General features: G+C 38.5%; 1 protein-coding gene across 11 annotated transcripts in view; it reads right to left on the bottom strand.

Moving 5' to 3' along the window:
• Positions 1–25827, bottom strand: part of KIF16B (kinesin family member 16B) — a 370689-nt gene that overhangs the window by 140774 nt on the left and 204088 nt on the right. For 7 of the 11 annotated variants that reach the window (XM_077115060.1, XM_077115063.1, XM_077115078.1 and 4 more), the window contains 4 exons: positions 9068–9100; positions 8665–8718; positions 5945–7306; positions 1607–1771 (listed from right to left, as the gene is read on the bottom strand). In XM_077115060.1, the coding sequence (XP_076971175.1) occupies positions 1607–1771; positions 5945–7306; positions 8665–8718; positions 9068–9100 (1614 nt within the window). The remainder of the gene's footprint in view (positions 1–1606; positions 1772–5944; positions 7307–8664; positions 8719–9067; positions 9101–25827) is intronic. The other 4 variants (XM_077115069.1, XM_077115075.1, XM_077115081.1 and 1 more) reach the window with 1 other exon arrangement.

The raw sequence follows: 25827 nt of genomic DNA, 5'->3' as shown, positions 1-25827 counted from the left end.
TTGCAGGGTAGACAAGACTCACAGACACTGACTCTAGAAGGCTTCCTGATTTCAGGTCTTACACTGGGACCAAACATTTCATTTGCCACATCTCAGTTTCCTCACACAGAAAATGCTGACAGTTATTTCTCACATCATGAGGTCATTTATGAAGATACAGATACAAAAAAAGGTGAATTCACTCTCTACGAATCTTCATTATTAAGATTAAACAACACCTTGCATTGTTTCTGTTCTGTCTTGTTTCCCCAATTGAGCTGTCTGTACCTGGTCAGTAGAGAACACATCCTAATCTCTCCCTTCCAAACTGCCAGGCCCAGGGCCCAGACAGAGTGAACACCACAAAACATGACTTCTGAAGCAGGTATCAACTGTATACCTGATATCCCATAGAATGTAGGTGAAGTTGTGTGAAGTACAACCATCAGCCTTAAACATTCCGTGGATTTCAACTCAATCTCTGGTTTGGCCTTAAGCTATTCCACCCAGAGGAAACAGAGAGAGAATTTTAGTTTCATCTAAAATGTTTCTAATGGCTCAGTCTTACTTCATTTTAGGCTCCCCCTCTCCCAACTGTACGGATACTGATTAGATGGGTTGCTTTAAATTCAACTGTTTTCCATGTTTCCATCTTACTACATAAAAAATAAAATGGCTTTATACCTTAAAGAAAATGCATAATCCGCTAAACATTTCTATACTAGTGAACAAGGTTAAGTGATTTTCTAAAATGCTAGGTGAAGAGATTAATATTTTAAGTAAAATACGCCAGAAGAATGAATTTATGGTAATAAAGAACAGTATTTACTTTTTACTACTGGAAACAAAACCATGCTTTGAACCTGAGCCAAAGTTATTTGCAAATTAATTAATTACCTTCCCTGATCATTAAATTTTAAACTAGTACCATGAGAGATGCAGACCTAGATTTAAAAGGGTACAGAGGCTCATGCCAGTATTACATTTTGATACTCAAATACATGTCTCCAAATATCTCGGGCTCAAGTCCATTAAATTTGAAATGGCCAGTGACATAGATGAGGCTCAGGAAAATAATGATCACTATCTTATAGGCAAAAAACAATTAGGCTGATTTATCTGAGAGCTTTAAGTCACTGAGAAATTCACATTCTACTACAGTAATACGTGAAATATATTTACACTATTCATGATCATTCTGAATAGTGTATAGTTTTTATAACAGCTTGCTTCTATTCGTAATTGATGTCATATGCCAATTAACTGTCAGTTTAAGGTCCTTGTTGGTATGATTCAATTAATTCTACTTCTTTTTTGTTCCAAATCTGACCTTGTATCACTCCTTTCTGGATGAACTGATTTCCCTGAACCTTTTAATTTTACCTTTTCACATGAACAACTTGCATCAACATTCCTTAGATTTAGCTGTCCAGTTCGCAGACCTTTGGTTCCCTTCAAATTATATCTCACCCAGCCACCACCAGGCAAAAACACAGCACATCTCAGGCACACAGATTGTTGCTGCTTTTGCCAGATCCCTCCACATGCTATCTGGTCAATACCAAACACAGCAAGATGTTAAATCACATTAGAAATGCAGGCACAGCATAAATTTAATGTGGCATACCTGGCATCCATCAGGGGAACTATGTGAGCCCGAGATTTTTCAGCGCTGAGTGGCAAGTCAGAGGAAGAAGCCCTCCCCATGGTGTGGAGGGTCCCATGGTGTCCCTTCTGAACACCATCAACCTCACTCATCTTCTGCTTCAGCTCCTGGATTTCATGGTCTAATCTACAGAGATGGAAGTCATATGAATTTACTCCTTAACAGTATTTCCTGAGTATCTCTGTTTTGTGAGACACTGTTCCATAAACCATGGGGGATTCGGACAAAAACCCTCTGTGCAAAGAGCTTTTCCTTCTAGTGGAAACGCTGCAATATCCTAGAAGACAAGGTACGAGACAGAAGAGGAGTTCAGAACAAGTGCTATGGCCATGAGAAGTTGGAGAGTGTTTTATTACCTAGAACAAATATATTCCCATTGTGCTGCAAGAAGTCCTCAGAGGCGCCATGTGTATTCCAAGCCCCTCAACACTGGACTGACGACTGTATGTTGATAAGATTCTACTAAGTATTTCTGTTCAGCAAAAAAGAACTATGCTTTGAAGAGCTTTAAGAATCACCAACCTAGGGGAGGATCTTCATGGTCAAGGTAATTCTAAATTGAGTCAGAGGCTGGTAGAAACTGGTACATATGGAGATGATGGTAGAAGGTTCTCCAGGTATAGAAAGCAATATAAGCAGAGGTGCTAAGCCAAAAAAAATCAGGAATCCACTCTGCTCAGCAAAGAGTATGGATAGAGGGAGTGGGAGAGAACAACCTGGTAAAATAGGTTGAGTATCATAAGAAATTGTAGAACCCAAAAACTATTTCCAGTGATAAATAACACATCTAATATGTGATTAAATGTGTATAAGGTCATCTTTTCCACTGGCACAGGCACCTTTGAATCCGAAGGCATCAGGCTAGTATGGCAAAATCTGCAAGTAAATTTGGCCTCAAGAAACACAACATGCAGCTAAGAGTTGTAGCCCACTAGCTATGTGAACTTTGGCGAGTTGTTTATATCTGGGTCACAATTTTTTCATGTAGCAAATGTGAGTCAATTGGTCTCTCTAAATTCCTTCAGCTCCAGAATCAGAGATTCTAGATTTGGATGCTGTCATACCACAATGCTCCCAGCCCACTGGAGTCACTAGCAACTGGATTGGTCTATTCTGAAAATGAAAGCCAAATTTTTAACTCTCAGAAATGCAATTACAGGATCAAAAGGCAAGCACTCATGGACTGCCTGGCTTAGTTCAGAATTGCCCTTCATCTGTATACTGATTAGCAAGCCCTTACTGAGCACCAACTTGCAGACCAAATATTTTCAAAGAGAAGGTGATATATATGAAAAAGGTATGTGAGAGACCAGGTGATAGGAAAAAACATCAGAGAACAATATTAACAGGTTCTCAGAGATGGCAAGAAAAGTGAGCCAGATGTAATTATCAACCAATGTTGATAATTAAAAAGATGCCTGTTGCAGTTGTTCAAAGAAGCCCTTAAGGGCAGGAGCAAGTGAAACCATAGGCCGAGTAGGACTTATGTGGGTGGAAGGGACACATATGGAATCTCGGAAAGGGTCTCAGTGCATATGGAGAACTGACCTGCACATGTGGCAACTATGTGGTCGGTAGATAGGAGTGCAAAGGGGTTAAGAATTGAGAGGTTAAGGGGACCTGGATTCAAGCTGTAGTTCTGCTATTTTCTAACTATGAGACAGTGGACCTCAATGGTTACACAACTGTGACAAACTTCAGCTTCCTCACCTGTAAACTGAGATGATGGCACTCTCATTTGGAGAGTAAATGATAATACACAAACGAACTGAACACAGACTCTGGAATTATCCTTCATTGTTGGCATCATCACTAATATTGTTGTTATGTTGTGGTTATTATTATTAAAGAGCTCTGACAAGACAATATGACTCACTATGAATTTTAACACCTTTCCTTTGACCCCATGTGGGAGCAGGTAATTCCCTATTGTGGTAACAGGGGGACATTTTTACAGGTGAAGGACAATGGGCAGTGGTAGAAAACCAAGTGGCAGCAAATTGGGTTAATCCTCTTCCAGGAAGCAACGGAAAGCCAAAAGGAGAGTCAGGCTTGATGCCTTGTGTCCAACCTGGACCCACATGAATTTAACATTATATACTTGTGGATTTCATGAATGGTTAAACAAGGCTGCATGGCAGACCCTGGTTTAGCCAGGAGAACTCGGGAAGAAAATAAAATACAACAAAAACCACCACAGAAATCTGTAGGGGTATTACAGCCTAAACAAAGAGCTCACAATGTATTGATGTGAATTAGGTCTCAGAAAGTTTATTCCATCAAAATGCATGAAGCTAAAAGCATCCTTCATGTGGAGGACTGCTGACGTGGGAAATCACTTCCATGGAAATCACAATCTGGCTTCCGCCATTAGAGACTTAATATGAAACGTCCAGGGAGTGGACAAGTGGACAAAAGTCAGAGGCTTCAAGTAAGAAGCTCAGGCTGCACTCTCACTGCACACTGTAGGACACGAATTGAGACCATGCCCTCCTCTATTCTACATTCCCTGGGGCTGCAGCTTTGTCCAGCCATTTCATTTATATAACAGGCCTGCAATCATTTTCTTAAACCTCCAATCTATTTCTCTGAAGTAACACCATTATGGTTTTTGATTATTATTTTCTTGCTCTGTTTTGCTTGAGGGAATTATCAAAGAGTGACTGTAAATATAATTCAGTCTGTATGCAGATCATTTGCTTGAGGGAATTATCAAAGAGTGATGTAAATAGAGTTCAATCTGTATGCAGATCATTTGAAAAGGACTCTTGCCTGAGCTTTCATGCAAGATGATGGGCGTAGACTTCAGCAACACCTCAAGAGCAGCTGTTGCCTTGTCATAAGGAATTGATCCCATGCCTCTGCCCACATGTTAAGCGGGGTCTTAGAGGCCATTAGCCTGGGCTTCTGCTGAAGGCCCCTCAGGAGGTGCTATGAGTGGGGGAAATAATGGAGAGACAAGGTACAGACCCTCTGATTTGGGCATCGGTTAAGATTTCCACTGACCAAAGGGGCTTGGAGCTAAAAACCCCTGAAACTCATCCACCCTCTTCTTGTACAGGTGAGGACACAGAGGCCCAAAGATGAAACATCCTGCCTGAAGCCAGCTAGGAGGGAGGGGCTGGACCAGGGTGTGAACACCCATTTCAGAGCTCTAAATTGGGCACTATTGGCACACCTGATCGCTGTTCATCTTTCGGGAATCTGGGCACCACATGTGCAGGACTACCAAAAAAGGAGCTCTCAAAGTCATGCATTTATTCATTTTTTTGAGCCTACTGTCCTGATGTGCCAGATATCGGGGAATAGATGCAGAAAGACAAAGAAATACCATTTCTTTACTTTTCCTAGTCTTATTTTTCATAGTAATAAAAATAACATCAAATGATGAAAATCATCACCATACATGCATGAATATACGATTGTGTTCAGAGTCATCTGGAGAGTTCTTTTTGTTTGGTCTGGTGTTTAATAAAGAACTCCGAGGCTTCCCCTCAAGTCTTTCTTTTTTTTTTTTTTTTGCATGGGCAGGTACCAGGAATCGAACCTGGGTCTCTGGCATGGCAGGCGAGAGCCACTGTGGCCCGCCCTCCCCTTAAGTCTTATGACTCAATAGAATTGGGAGAAGTATTGTGTTTTAGTTCCCTACTAGGTGTGGAAAACAGGACATTGTATGCAATCTGTGAACTCAGCCTGGTGCTTTATTGTAACCAGTGCTGGTCATAGAAAAGCTGTGAAGACATGGGTGAGGGAAGGGAGGAAGGGGGGGGGAAGGGAAGGAGAGGAAAAGAGAGGGAGAGAAGGAAGAAGGAAGAAGGAAGAAAGGAAGGAAGGAAGGAAGGGAGAGAGGGAGGGAGGGAAGGAGTCAAAGGAGGAAAGAGGGAAGAAAAGAAAGAAAGAAGGAAGGAAATGGGAGACAGGGAGGATAGGGAAGGAAGAAAGGGAGAGAGAGATCAAGGCTGGAAGCTTTTTCAATCTTTTGCATTTATCAAAATATTCAAATACATGCAGTCCATAGGTTAGTGGTTAATGAACAAGGGTTTTGTATATATTTGTGTGTGTGTTTTCAACTTAAGGTCAACAATTCTAAAACAAAGATCTTAAGAAAAAATAAAAGAATGTTTAGAGATACTTTTCTCAGGTCTGGTAAAAATAAATATCAGCCTGCGTATTACAAAATTTAAGGACTAAAGGAATTACTTTTATAAAAGAGAGAGTGAGAGACACACTATGAGGGTTAGAAAATGAGCAATTGTTTGACTCCTGCTGAATATCAGGCTTTCCCTTTCCATGTCTCACCTCTCCTGGTCTTTCTCAAGGGCTTCCTGCTCAGCTTCCAGGGTGGCCTGGAGCCCTGACTGCTCACTGCTACTGCTATTCAGACTGGTAAGCTTCTGCCTCTGCTCTTCCATCTCCATGCCCAGCATGGAGCGCCTCTGCAGGGCACAATGCCTCCTCTCCAGCTGAGCCACAGCCTGCTCCAGAGCCAACCTCTGTTGCTTCTCCCGTGACTCCAGAATCTCCTTTTCTTTTTTCCTCACTTTCTCTTCCTGACGTGCAATATTGGCAGTGAATTCAAATGTGGCTTGGAGCTTTTGCAGCTGGCTTGCATTGGCTTGGTACTGGGCAAGCTGTTCTTCCTTTTCTTCCATTTCTTTTTCTACTTGATAAAGAGTGTTGTCTAAGCCAAGAGGGCCTCTGTCAAGGATTTCAAACGCTCTCTGTTTTTCTTCCAACAAAGTCGGCAGATGATTCTGCAGGAGGTATTGTAGCTGGCGTTCTTTATATTGCAACCTATATTCTGCTGGTTTCATTTTCTTTAAATCTTTAGCCACCTGGGTAACATTTGTGACACTACCATTATTTTTTTCCAATAACCTAAATTCGTCTTCCATTTCCCATTTTAAACGCTCTAGGATTTCCTGTTCTTCTCTGACCTCTTTTTTCAGGAGATCTTTCTGCTGAACCAGATCCTGCTCCAAATTCGCCAGCTTGATGAGTTGCCTTTTCTTGAACTCTAAGAAATGCATTTGGGCCTTTTCTAATTCCTCCCCATCATCATCATCCCCTTCAGCCCGTGCTTCCTTAACCCGCAGAAGGGATTCCCGGATGTCTTCCAGGTCCCTCCTCTCTTCTTCCACGCGCTGAACCTCGCCTCCCCGGAGGAGCTGGATCATCTCTTGCTTTTCTCGAAGCTGCTCTTCCAGGTGGGCCACAAGCATGACCTGCTCCTTTTCTTGCTCTTCCAGTCTCTTCTTTTCCAACTCGAGCTTGGCATACTGTTCATCTTTTTCCTTTTTGAGCCGGTCCAGTTCTCGAAATATCTGTATCTTCTCGGCTTTCTCATTGCTGTTGAGCTCTTGGAGCAGCTGCAGCTCTTCTTTGACGCGGAAGAAGCTCTCTTCTTCTTGCTTCTTCTTCTGCAGCTCAATTTCCTGCTGCTCCCTCAGTCTTTCCTCCTCAAACTTTTCTTTCTCTGCAAGCAAATCCTTCAGCTTGCTCTCAATATGGAAACTGCGGCGCTTGAGGCTCTCCTCCTGTCTGCGGATCTGGAGTTGCACGATTTCTGTCTCCTTGCGCTGCGTCTCTACCTCTTGCTGCATCCGCTCCAGTTCAGCCTTGTCAGATTTCTGCTTCTCTTCCATTTCTTCTATGAGCTTCCTGAAATGCAAAGCACTGATTGGTCATTTTATATCAGTATGTGCAAATGTTGCTGAACCTTTTCCCTAACTGAAATGTTCTGAAAATGATTATACAACATAAATCTAAACCTTTCATTAAAAAAAAGAGGAATTGTTTCCCTTTTAATTTCCAACAGCATAGCTGTTTTTTTTTTTAATTCTTTCACTGTCTAACCTATCATTGGCTTGTCTGCTGTAGTAGTCTCTGATTTAATTTCTTTGTAGAGACTATAATCATAATGTGTTATGCATGGTATAATTTAAAAGCTCTCCTGAGCTTAAAGAGAAGAACCATGCCCAATTTAAATTTAAATGTGAATAATTTTATACAATTCAATGGCTAAAACTCAGCAGAAGTTCTGTTACAAGATGACATTAAGTAAAAAATGCTTATGCTTGTTCTCAACTTATTGGGGTCATGTGTCAAAATCAAGAAAATCAACAGATCATTGTTACAGCTCAAATAATTACATACTATTTAGCATTTAATCATTAGTTTAAAACAGATAGTAGCCATCAAATGGCTCAAAATATTAGTTTATTAATGCATAACACTGAAAATTACCAGAATCTCCATTAGAATACTCAGATGCATGACTTGGAGGATTACATGTTATGCTTTGTCTCAGGGACAAATGATCCCTACTGGGTACTAGGTCAATGCTTCAGGATTGGAATTGCCTCCAAAGCAAGAACACAAAGCATTTAAGAGAATCAATATGTGGCTTCCATCTCCTGAACCACAAAAGATTTAACTTGTATGATGCTGGAAACTAAACTAATTCACCTGAGCCACTTAAACTCCAGATTCAAGGCTGAGAATTATATTCAGAACATATAAAGAACTCTCCAAATCAATTTAACACACATACACAAAAACAAAAGTGAGCAAAGAATACGAAGTGGCAAATTATAAGGGAAATACAATGAGCAATCAACATAAGGAAAGATGTTTAAAAAGGAAGAAGGCCCTAGAAGAAGAGAATTGCATTCACTTGGTTTTTTAACAATTTAGGAGATTTTGCTATGAGAAGATAACTTTGGGGAAAATTTAAACAAGTATATATTTGGTTTTCTAAATTTTATTGGCATATTGAATTTGCCTACTGACTTTGTTCCTCCTTTCTTGAAAGTATTTGAAGATGAACTGTAAGAAAATTCAAACATGAATTAAAACCAATCCACTATCAAGAAATGATCCAAAGTCATAAGAAATATAAAAAATAGAATTCAAACAAGAGGGAGGTATTGAAAGGACACAAATGAACTCATTCTGGGACATTTACACAGGAATCCACAGAATACAGTAATGATAAAACTCCTGCCCACAGGACTTACCTCTTATTTTCTAATTTTTCAAGTTCTTCACGCTGTTGCCTCTCAAATTCAAGTCTAATAAAATTAAATAAAAATGAGTTACTTTTCTGAAAGTGTTATTACTCTCTCTTACTCCCTATATATATTGACATATTATAAAGAAAGTCAGTTTTTCAAATATTATTTTTACTTATCATGGATTAGAAAGCTTTAAAATGCATTCTTTGCTCTGAAACAATGATTAGAAATTAGACATACATCTGAGTGTTTGAATGCAGACTGAAAAGAACATTATTTTACTTGAAGGAAAACAAACAAAACACCACTGTATTGAAAAAGCAGAATCAAGCAACTTCTAAATGATAAGCATATCTACTCCATGCAGCTTAGTCATTGATGAGTAAATAAAATGGAGAATCTCTACCTTAGGCAGATGGGTCCTTTTATAGGGAAAAGACTGCCAGGGAAGGTAGAGAGAGAGAGAGCACAGACATTAATTAAGAATTAACAGGGAACACAAGAAAAAAGCAGCAACAGCCATGCACACATCCAAAGATATGAGTCTTTTTTTGTAAATCCAACATTTCTCAACAATTTCATGAAGCAAATACTCCAAAAAGGTCTTTCTGTTATGTTTGCACACTTCATATGATAATCATAGCATTTATGGTCACTGAGTATTAATAATCAGTAGTCAAAAATCATATTTTTACCACTTTTCAGATAGTTATACTGCATGTAAGTTCATCAGGATCCTTCTGTAATTATTAGTTATGTGATACTGGCATTACTGGGAACCACAGAGATTGTGAACAGATTTACCACAGTGGTAGCAACATGAAAAAAGCTGGTCATTGGGAATTTTTTAATAATTTACCAAAATATTGATAGCACAAGTTATTTCCCAACTATTAGATTTAATCATTACTGGATTTTGCTATTTCTATTAAACAGTGTGAACTGAAATTCTTAAAGTTACACATCTTCATATAATGGTGGATGACAGAGTTAAAAAGCTACATTAGGGGAAAATTCATTATAAAACACTCTTTTGGCTAGTGCATGCAAATCTAGACTGGTGACAGAGTTACTTTTCCAAGAGCTAACAAATATTTCAAAGAGACCACTTTCCAATTTAATTTGGCCTAATACTGGGAGTAAGATAACTGCTTAAGAGCGGAACCAAATACCTATTTTGTGGCAGGTACCGTGCTAAGTGACTTCCATATATTATGGATGGAAATATATCATCTAAGGATTGTTTGCAATGTGCAAGCACCAAGTTTGGTGCTCAGCATGTTGACCCTAGCCTTGTTCTTTCAGCTTAGGAGACTGAGGCTTTTATCATCCCCATTTTACAGAACAAGAAACTGAATTTGAGAGCAGTTAAGTAGCTGAAGGTAAACTTGAATCCAAGTTTGATACCAAAACCTATGCTGCCAATCACTATAACTGTCACTAGCTAGTATGTGGTATGAAGGAGATCGTAAGATCTCAATCTTAAAATCTTAATCTCTAATGTGACGTCACATATTGTGTACCTACTTAGTACCAGGCATTGTTCTGGGCACAGGTCAGTAGGACAGATGTGGTCCCTGTACCCATGGGTCCCAATTTGCAGGTGACAGTCAAACAAACATAAAAGGTTCACTTCAGAGTCTCAAAAGATGTGTCTGAGGAAGGGCACAGGGCTATAATATGCAAAGTTTGGTAGTACCTAGGATAAAGCCCAGTTTCCTGAGGGAATATATATCTAAACTGTGCCATTCATTGTCTTACGTGATAGAGAAATGCAGAGAATCCCAATAAAACCGATCTTGGTTTGTTAAGAAGAAAATGGCAAGGCATGACACACAAGAGGATCACAGAAACCAGATAGTGAAGAGCTTTGGAAGTTATGTTAAGGACTTTTACCTTGATCCTAAGGACAGAGGCAGAGGAGCCACTTATGACAGGGTTGTTTAAAAACACGTGACCCGGAAGTATTATAGAGATTGGATGGGAGGGGGACAAGATGGGAAGACTGGAGGCAAACTGGGGAGCTGGTGAAGTCACTTAAACAGAAGACGATGGAGGGAAGACCTACAACAGAGATAGAGATATAAAGGTATCTACTAATACCTGTATTAAGTATCAATAGTATTAATTATCAACAGGTACCTTAATAAAGGTATTATCAATTAATGTCTTATTGATTATATGATACATTCTTTACTAAGTTAAGGTATTAAAATACCTAACGGTCACCTCTCACTGCTATGTTCTCCAGAGATAAGAAAGAGCACTGGGGAAGAAGCCATTTGGGGGAAGGGAAAAGCGGGAGTGGTACCTAAAGTAGTGCTGATACTCACAGAGGTGGCGTATCCGTGAGTATCACAGATACTAACTGGCTCCTCCTTGATAGAAGTTTTCATTTTAAAGCATTCAATTTGGATGGGGCAGGGGAAAGATCAATGGCAGCTGTCAACATGAGAAGCATGGGGACACAACTCTGGTCCTTCCTGAGGAGTAGTATCTATTTAAATGTGAAGTTCTAAGACAAGAAATGAGAGAGAGAGAGAGAGAGAGAGAGAGAGAGAGAGAGAGAGAGAGAGACTCCCATTTTAATAATTAATAAAGAGATATGACATCATTTCTGTGACCTGTTCCTAAATAGGAAAATGTCTGATTATTTTCTACTGAAAGCAATATGCCTATAGTAAATAATGATTCTCATTTCTTCAAAAACAAAAAATAAGAATGTATATATATATATATATTTTTAAATCATTAAGATGCTGGGTCTTAAGACAAAGTTCCAAATTCTGAGAAGAGAATCATAATTTCAAATTAGGGACTATATGTTAAAATATGAGGTGATATGAGCTATTGTTCATACAGTTTTACAGATTATATTTTTACTAATCTTATTATTTTAAAATGCACCTCTTTTTATAATCAATGATAATGTTTTCAAATAGGAAACCTAAATAGATTCTAATATATAAGCATGCATATGCCAATATCAAAGAAAGAATGTCAAATATAACTGCATTTTAATGTAGCTTAATTTTAAATAAGTGTGATTCACTATTCTAGTTTACTGGAATTATCTTGGCACTAAATGCTAATTTCTCAAATGTTATAATTAAAGGAAAACCACAAAAGGATACAATTTTTGCAGCTGCTTTTAGCATTTTTAAGTGACATTTGGAAGTACACACACTGTGTTAGGTCCAATAAAAAAAGCACAGCATACAACCTATTTTTATCAGAAACAGACTTTGTTTTTTTGCATTAAAAAGCATCTAGCATTTTAACCACACATCTTGTAATTTATAATCCTGTTATCATCCGCGATGAAAAAGTGAGGGGGTGGGAATTTCTCAGTTTGTACCACCATTCTGAATGTGAGACTGCGATTATGAAAGAAAGAAAAAGAAAGAGAAAGAGGGAGGGAGGGAGGAAATTTAAATGAACTGAAAAGATAAATATATACTTTCTTGCATTATGCCAGTGGTGATTAATTTTGAACATCTGGGGTAATTTCATTTCTAAAAGGAGAAAAATGGCTACTCCAATGCTGGCAAGTCTTGTGGGAAGTGGGCAGGGAAAGGAACAGAAGCTGAGACCACAATGTGACTGAAGGGAGAGCTCATCTGACAATAGAGGTGAGCTGAAGCCAAGGTAGGTAAAATATTGGTAAACACCCCAGGTGGCTATTTACTATATTATCTCAGTAGGTATATGATCAGGTAAAGGAGAAATTCTTGTTCAGTGGGTACTGACTTTTAGGTTACAGTCAAATACAAGGATGACTTCATGGGTGTATGACTTACTTGTACTGTTACACAGGGCCCCAAGCTTAAAAGAATCTAAAATTCCTGATAATTTTTGAACATGAAACATCATGTTTTTATCTTGCAATGGGCCCCGGAAATTATGTAACTGGTTCTGGTCAAGCATATGTTGTCTTTGAAAGAAGCTCCAGCCTGTTGCCTGGAATACTGTCATATCCCTCTGTCCAGATTCTGGCATGAGACAGACAGAAAGGAGCTAGAAAAAAGACTAGAACTCAGCAGAGGACTGGTTTACCTGTCCCTGATCCTTCACAGGTGGTTCTGTAATGGTTTGGACCAGAATGACTGACCTTCTCACCACTCCACCACTCATCAGGAACTTTCCATCAGTCTTAAATCACCAACATATGAGAAAAACCTAAGGCAATTCTGGAAATCTTTTTTCTTTTTTTTTTTTTTTTGGAGAGGGGTGGTACCCAGTTTGGGAATTGAACCCGGGTTTGCCGCATGAAAGGTGAGCATTCTTCACTGAACCACCCGTGTACCCCCTAACTGGGGGAATCCTAAAGACTAAAGAGAAAGTTTGGATTAGACTGCTGCAGCTTGTCTGGGTCCTATGCAATCTTCTCCCTTACATTCTATAACTCTTCGAAGACTAAGCAAGAATCAGACAGTCCCCCAGGACAGGCCCAGGCAAGAAGGTGGAAGGCAGAAGCTGGCCCTTAATCCAGTCTCCAGTCCTTCACGGAAAGGCCTCGTAGTCTTTCTTGTGTGCATCAGCACTCACGTAAACTTTCACTAAAACAAAGAGAATAGCTGCTTTGTAGAGATTTTAACCTCCCCACCGCCTTTTGCTTAAATCATTCTGTAGTATGTCAGGCTATCCTAAAATAGGCTGACTTACATGTGACTACAATTCAAAATGTGTGTATCAAGATAGGGGAAAGGTGGAGGAGGTCACACAATGCAATTTACTATAGAAGGTTGTGAAATTAAATCCCTCTTAGGTAAAATTCAGAGTTTATAACATAAATATCCATAGCACTCTGGGAATGGTTTTCTAATGAACTTTCAAATCCCTGGACTTAGACTCAATGTAAACTTTCCAAGGAGCCAGTCATAAGCATTTTGTATTAAAAATGAAAAGTGCCAAAAAACAATGATTGTTTTTTCTAATAAAACACTAAAATTTGATACCAAGAGGCATTTTAAATATATCTCCCCAGCCTATTTCTCTTAACAGTGGTATAATTTGCCCTAACAAAGATCTCTAGGACAACAAATTTTAAATCCAGGTGAACTTCCTGATGAAGCCATAAGATTATACGTGAGAACTGATGAGGACCCAAGAAATATTTGATATTTGACTCAGATATCTATTTTGCACAACCCCTTGATCTCACCCCTGCCCCTGAACCCCACTTTACCAGCATGGAGACTAAGGCCAAAAGAATGTTAGACAGAGGTCCAAGGTGACCTTCTCTTTGGCAGAACCAGGAGTCTAGGGCCGACCTCTTTCTTCTCTTTGCCCATTCTTATTTTGACCCTGGAATTCTGTCTTACCTGTTCAACCAAATCATAGTATCGTTTTTATCCTGGAAACAGCCTCCAAAAGGTTAAAAATGATTCACCATTCCAAAATATTCTTGTCTGTGTTGGACAAACCAGAACACTGTACCACAGATAATTTGCCAGCTACTTCCCTCAGTCATGTATCCTGTACTGTGTACGACACAGTATATTAGCCTGTCAGGAGAATACATAATGGAAAACATGCCTCTGAATCTTTACAGTAGACTGTAAGTGAAAGAAATATGCCCGTATATCCGTCATACAGAAGCTGATGAGTCCAGTGAGAAAGGCGCACATCCAACAGAAGGGGGGTGGAGGCAGCATTTATACTTCAGCCATGAAAAGAATCCTCACCCAGGAGTTGTGGTCTGAGCTGGGCCTGGAAGAATGGGCAAAATTATGCAGAGTACAGGGCAGTGAGTGGGAACAAGTCTAATGGAAGAAAACTCTAGAGATGGAAGAAAAAAAGGTAAGCAAAGGAAACAGTAAAGAGGCTCAGGTGGCAATTACTTAGAATAAATCGAGGGAAGCAGTGAGAGCTAAAAATCAGGATATTAGACTAGTTAGAAGGTGAAAGATTAAACTGACACTCTCTGGGGCACCTTCCTGAGCAGCCTCTTCTTCCACTGCCCCATGTAGTCCTCTATTGTGGCAATTGAGCACAAGGCTCAAGAACTGGTGTTCACTCATCTACTGATTCACTTGTTCAACATGATTTCCAGAGCCAGGCATTGCCCTCAACATTGCGGATTCAGCAAAGAAAACCAGTCCCTGCTCTCATAAACCTATTCTAATGAAGGAACAGCTCTAATAAATAACAAATGTAAGTGCTGTGAATGTAAACAAGGCTGAGAAAGAGGATGATGAGAGAAGAGGACTTTCAAAGAAACTAGAAGGAAGGATATAACCTTGAGATTCATCTGTTTGTGCCAAGACAAAGGAAGAACAAGGTTAAATACCCAGAGATGAGAAGATGGGAGTGAGCACGACCATTGTGGCAGGAGCAGACTAACCTAGGGAAAAAAAAAAAAAACCCAGACATAAAAGCAAGCATGAGCAGATAGGGTGCAAAGGGCAAAACCTTCCAGGGCCTTATGGGGAAGTAGGGAGTGGAGGGCAAAGGGAATCTCCTTCTTTACCAGGTTCTTTGAGAAGGGAGACCCTGCCTAAGCTAACTGTGTATTCTGAGCACCTGATGCAAAGCACATAGTAGGTGTTCAACCAATGGTGGATCTTAGATTTGGAGCCAGAAACCCAATGACCAGAGTCAAGAAAGCTGGGTGAGGAGATGTTGTCCAGCAATGTAGGTTTTTTTTTTTTTTGCCTTAAGAGATAACAGCTTTTAGCATTTCCCACCCCCTCAAAATGAAAGTAATTCAGTGTAGCACATTTAGAAAATTCAGATAAGTAAACCACAGTCCAACACCATGACTGCTGCATCTTGGTATAAAGCCTGTCATCTTTGCAGATACACATATATACACACATGGATGAGAGTCTACTGTGAAGTCTATTTTGTCATATTCTTCTCTTAATACAAATCTTGGACAAATCCAAAAATCATTAACTTATTATTCTGTAATACAGTTTAGTATCATGGAATTCTGTAATACAGGAACACCATGATTTATGTAGGCAACCACATATGGTTCTAGATGATAGACGATGATGCTAAAAATATTTGATGGGATCTGTGCTGGTAATCCAAGGTCAACTAAGAGATTAGTTTAAGAAGAAAAAGTTGTTTTCACTTTTGTGAGCAGAAACAAAAGTGAGCAGAAAAGGGAAGCTGGAGGATATAAAAAAGACTTAAGATGCACAACAGTTTCTCTGTCATGACAATACATTATTGAAGTGAGAAGCTTTACAAGTTGGCTTTACACATTTGTACACTTTTGATACTGCACATGTGAACGACAAGATGTTAAGTAATGCTTGAAATGAATGTCTCTTTTATCACAGATTGGGTCTGAGGAGTCTTGGGAAGGACCTTCTCTGCCTTGTTTTTGGCCTGTCCACCCACTTCCAACTCCCTTTTGTCCTTCATTTTCTTCTCTGGATTTCCAAACAAAGGCCCACCTCTTCCTTTTCTTACCCATCTCCCTGACAATGCTTGCTTCATTCCTCTCTTGTTTTAATGTAAGCAGCAACTACTGTCAAATAAGAAATTCTGGGTATGGATTTAGATGATAAAATAAAGTGGGCAAAGATTTATATAAATGGAGTAACTGCAATGTTACCTATAATTTACACAAAAAAAGAGAAATAGTTCCAAATGTCTATAATGATTTAAGTTAACTAAGTTATGATATAAACACAGCAAGAAAAACTCACAACATAAGTTTAAAGGAAAAAGCTGACTACAGAACTACATATCTAGAATCATCTCAAAATAGTTTTTTTTTAAGGGTGTTTATATATACACATATATGTATATATATATATTTTTTAATTTTTTAATTTCATTTTTTAAATACCAAAAAACACCAACCGCAAACATTCCTATTCTGATCATTCCGTTCTACATATATAATCAGTAATTCACAATATCATCACATAGCTGCATATTCATCATCATGATCATTTCTTGGAACATTTGCATCTATTCAGAAACAGAAATAAAACGAAAACAGAAAAAAAATTTATACATACCAAACCCCTTACCCCCTCCCTTTCATTGATCACTAGCATTTCAAACTAAATTTATTTTAACATTTGTTCCCCCTATTATTTATTTTTATTCCATATGTTCTACTCATCTGTTAACAAGGTAGATAAAAGGAGCATCAGACACAAGGTTTTCACAATCACACAGTCACATTGTGAAAGCTATATCATTATACAATCATCATCAAGAAACATGGCTACTGGAACACAGCTCTACATTTTCAGGCAGTTCCCTCCAGCCTCTCCATTACCTCTTAGATAACAAGGTGATATTTACTTAATGCATAAGAACAACCTCCACGAGGATAACCTCTCGACTCTGTTTGGAATCTCTCAGCCACTGACAACTTTGTCTCATTTCACTCTTCCCCCTTTTTGGTCGAGAGGGTTTTCTTAATCCTTGATGCTGGGTCTCAGCTCATTCTAGGGTTTGTCTCAATCCCTTGATGCTGAGTCTCAGCTCATTCTAGGATTTCTGTCCCACATTGCCAGGAAGGTCTACACCTCTGGGAGTCATGTCCCACGTAGATAGGGGGAGGGTAGTGAGTTTGCCTGTTGTGTTGGCTGGGGAGAGAGAGGCCACATCTGAGCAACAAAAGAGGTTCTCTTGGGGGTGACTCTTAGGCCTAATTTTAAGTAGCCTTGACCAATCCTTTGTATGGTTAAGTTTCATGTGAACAAACCCCAAGATTGGGGGCTCAGCCTACAGCTTTGGTTGTTCATACTGCTTGTGAGAATATAAAGAATTCAACTTGGGGAGGTTGAATTTTCCCCCGCTCTCACCATTCCCCAAAGGGGATTTTGCAAATACTTTTCCACTCACTGATCAAATTACTTTGGGATTCATACGGGCATCACTCTGGACAAACCAACAAAATCTCATGTCCTACTGAAGGTTCCATGTACTTATGGTGTTCAATTAAGCTGCCTACATAAGTTATATTAGGAAATGCACTAGTCAAAGTATAAATTTAAAATAGTTTTTTAATATATTTGTTATATTAAATCATCTCAATAATATATTTTAAAGCATAATTACCATAACTGATGAAAAATTAAGCATGTGTACTTTAAAATACAAGAAATATTACAAATTTAAATCACAGATTATTTCTTAGTGAAAGATTTATGAATGCTTGTGATTATTCATTTCTAAATGTTTTACTTTTTATAAGCATTTCATTTTAAAATGAGAAAAATTATTTGTTTATTTGATGTGTGATGGCAGTGCCCTTTTAGCTTCCTTTTCGCTTCTACCAATCCCTAAATCATTTTTATTTATTTCCAACAACAATGATAATTAACTTTAGTGTGTCATGGAATATTGTACTAATGGTAGTTAAATGCCTGATATTAACTGATTTAGGAAACAGCTATTTGAAGTTAGAATTATGGACTGATTAAAGAAGGGGATGGAAGTGCTTCATTTGGGTTTGATTCACACATATGCACACTGAATCAACAATTATTTCTCAAACACCTAATATGTATTTGGAAGAGGATACAGTATTGAGAAAAATCAGATCCTGTTCACCACTAATAAGCAGAGACAGAGAGTTAGACAAACAGATGCACCAACAAACACAATTACCAACTATTTATAATGCTACCAAGGAAAAATGGAATGTGCCATGAGTAAATACCCAAAGAGAAGAAATTTTGGTCTGAGTTGGGACAGCCTCTTTGAGGAAGCTGACATTTAAACTGAAGGATTTAGCCATGTGAAGAGCTGACAGACACATAAGTGTTCCAGCTGGAGGAAAGAGGATATGCCAAGACCTGGAAGCAAGAACAGAGACACAAAAATGGAACCCTTGACTGAATCAAGGTAACAAGCTCTAACCGAGTGAATTAAATCACAGAGCTGAAGGCAATACACTATATTAAGGTTAATAATTAATATGAACATAATATTACTATATTACTTCAAAGGAAAATCACGCTTTCATATAGGAATAAGTCAGTGGACCCTTGCCCATCGTTACTACTCATCATTTCACTAGAAGTTCTCATTTGCTCAGTTGACTTTAATAATTCATCTTTACACAATTTGATTACAAAACAGGCGAAGCATGAATGTAGCCCTCTATCCGGACAGTGCAAACATAAAGTAACAATAAAAACAGATGGTTCTTTGAATTCAACAACTCATCTTTCCATCTATTTTGAAAACAGAGAGAGCTCATCATTTAAAGTGGCTCACAGTGGAATAATATTCAAGGACAAAAAAAGAAAAAAAGTTAGTAATTAACACTAATCTCTTAACAGAAGGAAGAAAGCCCACTTCTTTCAGCTGCTTTCAAATTGCCCAACACTGCCATTTGAGGCAATCTATAGCAACTGTAAAGTTAATAAATGGTCCATAAAAAGACAAGGCAACTGAGACCAAAACTGGAGAAGAAACCAGGCTTGCAATAAACCAAACTTTTGAAAAATGGTGAGATGCAATAAAATAAACCAATAGAGACAAATACAGTAAATAACCATCAACCAAAACACAAGCTAACTACCAAATTAACAGCAACATAAATATTGCCAACTACATGCATAAAACTTCCACATTCAAGGTCAACAAAGAAAAAAAAAAAAAAAAAAGGACAAAACAATTTATAAAGTACCAGAAACTGAGAGAGAGAAATAAGTAGGGCCTGTGTTTGCAAGTGAATATCATCTTTCCACTCAGGATATGCAATAGATGACCTCATTGGCAGATAGGAACCTTGTCAAGAGATCTCCAGCTATGACCAGGTTCTGTATTTGAAGTCCCTTCTACACTGGTATGAATTAAGGGGAAAGTAAATTCATCTGAGTTCACATTTAATACCTGTTTTTTACATTCTAGGTATTATGCTAGGCATTGAATGAATAATTAGATTCTATGCATATTTTCTGGAAGCTCACAGTCATTTATAGTGAGGCTAAGGCCCAATATAATGAGAAACTCCACTATGCTACTGACTTCTTACTTTCTCCCTAGTATGATCTATTTATACTTTCAATTTGGGGGAAGAAGGGAAGAAGGGATCACATAAGAAAGAAGCAGTGAAGAGGTGGGAGACAGGAAGGAAAATGAAACTACTTTCTTTTCATATAATTGTTGCCACCCAGTGAGAAACCCTCACTAAAATCTTGGTGCCTTTGGCTTTTTGCATCGAGAGTCCAGAAATCTTCATTCTGAATCTAGGTCCTTCCAGCTTTACAATCAAGAACATTCCAAAACAAGGAGAGGAAGGCTGGAGCTAACATACAGTATTTTAGTAAGCCTGCAGCTCAGCACAGAACCAATCAGATGCCTGATGAATCCTCGGTGAGGACTAAAACAGAGAAAAGAGAAATGAGACAAAATAAAGTGACAGTGGTTGAGAGATTTAAAAAAAAGTCAAGAAGTTATCCTGGAGGTTATTCTTACACATTACATAGATAACCTCTTTTTAGTTTAAGGTGTATTAGAGAGGCTGGAGGGAAGTGCCTGAAACTGTAGAGCTGTGTTCCAGTAGCCATGTTTCTTGAAGATGATTGTATAATGATATAGCTTTCACAAAGTGATTGTGTGACTATGAAAACCTTGTTCTGATGCTACTTTTATCTACAGTATGGACAGATGAGTAAAAAATATGGATTAAAAATAAATAAATAATGGGGGAACAAATGTTAAAATAAATTGGGTAAAGGGAAATACTAGTGGTCAATGAGAGGGAGTGGTAATGGGTACGGTATGTATGAGTTTTTTCTTTCTTTTTTATTTCTCTTTCCAGAGTGATATAAATCTTCTGAGAAATGGTCATAGTGATGAATATACAACTATGTGATGATATTGTGAGCCACTGATTGTACACAAAGTATGGAATGTTCATACATTAAGAATGTTAGTATTGCATGTTGATTGGTTTTATTAATTAAAAAAAGGCTTGTATAAGGGGTGAGCCATGGTGGCTCAGTGGCAGAGTTCTCACCAGACATATCAGAGACTATTCGATTCCCAGTGCCTGCCCATGTGAAAAAAAGAAAAAACTATATTAATATATATAACTATAAATACATACATATATGTGTATAGATAAATGTATGTATGTATACATACATACAAATATATATAATATATGAAGAGATAAATAATAGCATAGGCAAAAGTATAGACTAGAATACACAGCAACATGTTAATGACAAGTAATTTCTTCTTTTTTCACTTGTTTATTTCAAAATATTTCATAATCAACACATTAAAATAAAAAACTAGATTAAAAGAGACTATCACTCCTCTGTCTTCTTCCCCTGACTGTAAATTACTTCAGATCATCTTCAGAGCTTTGGCAGCTATGGAGGCCTGTGATGGCTCTGGTGCCAACCAAACCCATCTCAGTCTGGCACACTCTATGAAGCAACTTGGTGGGTTCATAAATACAGGTCTGATCCTGATTTCTAATACTTTTTGGTCTGTCTACATGTGTTTCTTCTCTCTGGAATTAAATTATTCACCTGTCCATAACAATGGACACATCAGATGTTAGTGCTTGGAAGAGGCAAATGAGCAAGTGAAAATTCCTTCATCTATTTTCAAGACTGAAATGAACTTGGAATGCATTTAATATTGCTTAAAGCACTTTCAAGAAGCTGTGAAATCTTCTACAGTCTGCCAAATAACTGCCTGTTGGCAGTCTCAGAGCAAGACAGAGGATGCTTACGCAGGAGGCTTGGTTGCTTCTTAAAGATGCCGTGCTGGTTAAGAAAGAATGTTTACCCTACAGGGAAATTATTTCCTGGCAAAGAGCCTGGCTCGGTGCCTCTCAAGTGGAGCTGACTCCCAAAGAAAGTTACCAGGCCGCTTTGCCTCATCCAAAAATTCTCTGGCATCAAATATCATGCCTGTGAGTGTACAAATCATGGTTTCTGGGGAACTTGAGATGTAGGCCAGTGTCAAGTTCCAAAACAATGTGAGAAACGAGACACCTAACTTTGTGGGCCCAATTGGTAACAGAGACTTAAAAAAACCCCAAATATTACTAAATGCAGAAAATGTTTTTGGTTTGTTTGGTTTTTGTTTTTAGACAGGGGCTATTTGGAGAATTAAGTAGGTTACCTGATTAATAAAGAAAAAAATAGTTGGTTGAAGACAAGTTGGTTTTAGCAGACACAATAATTTGTATACCAGTCATACTTTTTTAGATGAGCTTTTCTCTCAGAGGAACTACTGAGTATTAGTAATTTTTTTATACTATTACAAAAAACCATACTCAGATCTATATAATACTGTGCTAGTTGAATCTGTTATGTATCCCAGAAAAGCTATGTTTTAATCCAGACTCAATCTTGTGGGGGCAGCTGAAACTTTTGATTAGATTATCTCCAAGGAGATGTGGCACACCCAATTCTGAATTGACCTTTTGATTAGATGGAGATCTTACTGTAACCATTCCAGGTAGGTCTTGATTAGTTTTACTGGAATCCTTTAAAAGGGGGAACATTATGAAGAAACCTCAGAGCCAACACAGAGCCAATGCAGATGCTTGGAGAACAGTTACTTCAGAGACACGGATGTCTGGATATGCTTGGAGTACCCATAGAGAGAGAAGACATCTAGACATAGACAGAACCCAGCAGACATTACCATGTGCTTTCCTATGAGATGCTAAGGAAGCCCAAACTCAGAGTTGTGTCCTAGAAGAGCTAAATAAAGGAACACAGATGCTGAGAGAGGAAACTACTGGCATTAGAAGTTGGAAGCAATGGAACCAGGAACAAGGTCCAGCAGACGATAGTCACATGCCTTTCCAGCTGACAGAGGTGTCTCAGACAGCATCAGCCTTTCTTGAGCTAAAGTAATCTCTTGTTGATGCTTTAATTTGGGCATTTTCATACCCTTAGAACTATTAAGTTCTAACTAATTAAATTCTCTTTTTTGGAGGGGGTGGAGTACGGGTGGTTTATAGTCCAGGAATCGAACCCAGGTCTCCTGCATGGAAGGCAAGTATTCTACCACTGAATCACCCGTGTACCCTAAATTTCCTTTTTAAAAGCCATTCTAGAGTGGGCCACAGTGGTTCAGCAGGCAGATTTCTTGCCTGTCATGCCGGAGACCCAGGTTCAGTTTCTGGTACCTGCCCATGCCAAAAAAAAAAAAGGCCATTCCATTTCTGGTATATATTGCACTATGACTGCTTAATAAATTCATACAGACACCAAAGGAGCCAAGACATGTTTTATTGTAAATAGTTAAGAAATCTCAAAAGCTGTATGACGTTTATCTGTATGAATGAGAGAGTCAAAAAGATAGGAGCCAGCTAATCTGGAGATGTTAAAACATGCATATGACTGCAACATGCAGGCACCTGGATATCTACAAGCAGCCACATCCTTTATGCTGAGATATTTGCCGGTAAAAAACTACAGCTCCATAAACAATTAAGTGCACACCATGTGCAAACTTCTGGAATCTCAAAGATGAGTAGGGCACAGACCCTGATCTCAAGAAGCCTACTGGGAAGGTAGGTACAAGCATTAGTTAAACGAATTTAGAAAGAGCTATGATAAAGGTATGTACAAAATGCCTGCCACAGAATAAAGAGGAAACAGTATAAACTGGAGATACAAAGAAAGCTTCCATAGGATACAACTCCTGTACTCAGCTTGGAAGTTGAAGAGAAAAGACCAAAGGAAGAAGTGTTTTGATACAGAACCAGCATAAGCTGGGGAACGGAGAAGGGTGAAACCAAAGCATAAAGTTCAAGTGGAAATGAAAACAGATAATCTTGAGGAGCAAAGTCACAGAAGATCATGCTGGGGCTTGCAAGGCATCCATAAGCAATGGTGGGCCAAGCCAGATCTTAGGAAGAGCAGGGATCTTGGAAGAAGAAAGGCTAAAGAGGTTCAAGGTTGGGCCAGGGATTCCAGAGTCAGGTCCCATGAGTCTTTCATGTGCCTTCTCATAGAGGAAGTCAGGAATCAGTGGCCAGGCCCATGACAATTAGAACTCTGGAACATTTTTTACTCCTCAGGTATGAACCATATTGGCCATTAAAAAAAAAAGAAAAAAAAACATTCTCTTGCCTATTCTTTCACAGTGATGGGTAGCAAAATTCTCTGAGTCAAAAGGAGCTGTGGACCTGCGTAGGGTGGAGGTGGGGGCAGCAGAGAGCTGATAAGTCAGAGTCCTTGCATGGAGCCAATTTGGAGAGAAAAAATCCCAAAGGATAAAGTGAGTAGTGGTTGCTATAAAACAGTAAAAATGCAGGCTAGTGTTCTCGAACCTTGGGCAAGAAGGAAAAGGAGCTGTCCAAACTTCAGAATGGTCCCAGGATCTTTACAAGAGATCAATAAGAGAAAAACAAAGAAGGAGGACAGGTGTAGGGTTGTGGGAGGACTAACATTTATTAAGTATCTACTTTGTATTAGGCAAAAATTAGGAGGGCAGAAGCTAGTTTGTCCAAGCTGTATTAGAAAGAGGAAAAAGCTATAAAATAAGTCTGACTGGGAGGTACTCTATCCATTCTTTTTAATCCCTGTTTGTTAAAAATGGTCCTAGCTCCTCAAAATTAAACACTTCTGTGCATCAAAGAACTTCATCAAGAAAGTAGAAAGACAGCCTACACAAAGGGAGACAATATTTGGAAATGACATATCAGATAAAGGTCTAGTATCCAGAATTTATAAAGAGATTGTCCAACTCAACAACAAAAAGACAGCCAACCCAATTACAAAATGGGAAAAAGACTTGAACAGACACCTATCAGAAGAGGAAATACAAATGGCCAAAAGGCACATGAAGAGATGCTCAATGTCCCTGGCCATTAGAGAAATGCAAATCAAAACCACAATGAGATATCATCTCACACCCACCAGAATGGCCATTATCAACAAAACAGAAAATGACAAGTGCTGGAGAGGATGCGGAGAAAGAGGCACACTTATCCACTGTTGGTGGGAATGTCAAATGGTGCAACCACTGTGGAAGGCAGTTTGGCGGTTCCTCAAAAAACTGAATATAGAATTGCCATACGACCCAGCAATACCATTGCTAGGTATCTACTCAAAGGACTTAAGGGCAAAGACACAAACGGACATTTGCACACCAATGTTTATAGCAGCATTATTTACAATTGCAAAGAGATGGAAACAGCCAAAATGTCCATCAACAGACGAGTGGCTAAACAAACTTTGGTATGTACATACGATGGAATATTATGCAGCTTTAAGATAGAATAAACTTATGAAGCATGTAATAACATGAATGGACCTAGAGAACATTATGCTGAGTGAGACTAGCCAAAAACTAAAGGACAAATACTGTATGGTCCCACTGATGTGAACCGACATTCGAGAATAAACTTGGAATACGTCATTGGTGACAGAGACCATCAGGAGTTAGAAACAGGGTAAGATAATGGGTAATTGGAGCTGAAGGGATACAGACTGTGCAACAGGACTAGATACAAAAACTCAAAAATGGACAGCACAATAATACCTAATTGTAAAGTAATCATGTTAAAACACTGAATGAAGCTGCATCTGAGCTATAGGTTTTTTTTTTTGTCTGTCTGTTTGTTTGTCTTTTTTTTCTTTCTTTTTCCTTTTCTTTTTTTTACTATTATTATTATTTTTATTTTTTTCTCCATATTAACATTCTATATCTTTTTCTGTTGTTTTGCTAGTTCTTTTCCTAAATCGATGCACATGTACTAAGAAATGATGATCATGCTTCTATGTGATGATGTTAAGAATTACTGATTGCATATGTAGAATGGAATGATTTCTAAATGTTGGGTTAATTTCTTTTTTTTTCCTTTAATTAATAATAAAAAAAATGGTCCTAGTTTGCTCCCAGGTTTCAGCACCAAAAAAAAAAAAAAAAAAAAAAACAATAACAAAACAAAACAAAATGGTTCTTGATGGGTGACAAGCCAAATATGAGGTAAGAAACTCCAAACTCTGCCCTTGTCACCAGGGCTGCTGGAGCGATAAGACTGATCAATCGACTCTATGAGGGAAGCCTGAAAGAATCTCACTACAATGAGATACATTGGGCTGGGGGTATGCATCTGAGTTAAATTGCATAGCTTTCCCTAATTTAAAGGCCTCCAGAGTAATTGCAGTTTGGGGTATGCAAAGATAATGCTACTAGTTTCCTGGATTGACAGGCTTTACAGTGTTTTCCCCATGCACTAAACCATGC

This window comes from Tamandua tetradactyla, chromosome 1, assembly GCF_023851605.1.
Source record: "Tamandua tetradactyla isolate mTamTet1 chromosome 1, mTamTet1.pri, whole genome shotgun sequence".
NCBI classification, from domain to species: domain Eukaryota; kingdom Metazoa; phylum Chordata; class Mammalia; order Pilosa; family Myrmecophagidae; genus Tamandua; species Tamandua tetradactyla.
This window is presented reverse-complemented; position numbering and strand designations above follow the sequence as displayed.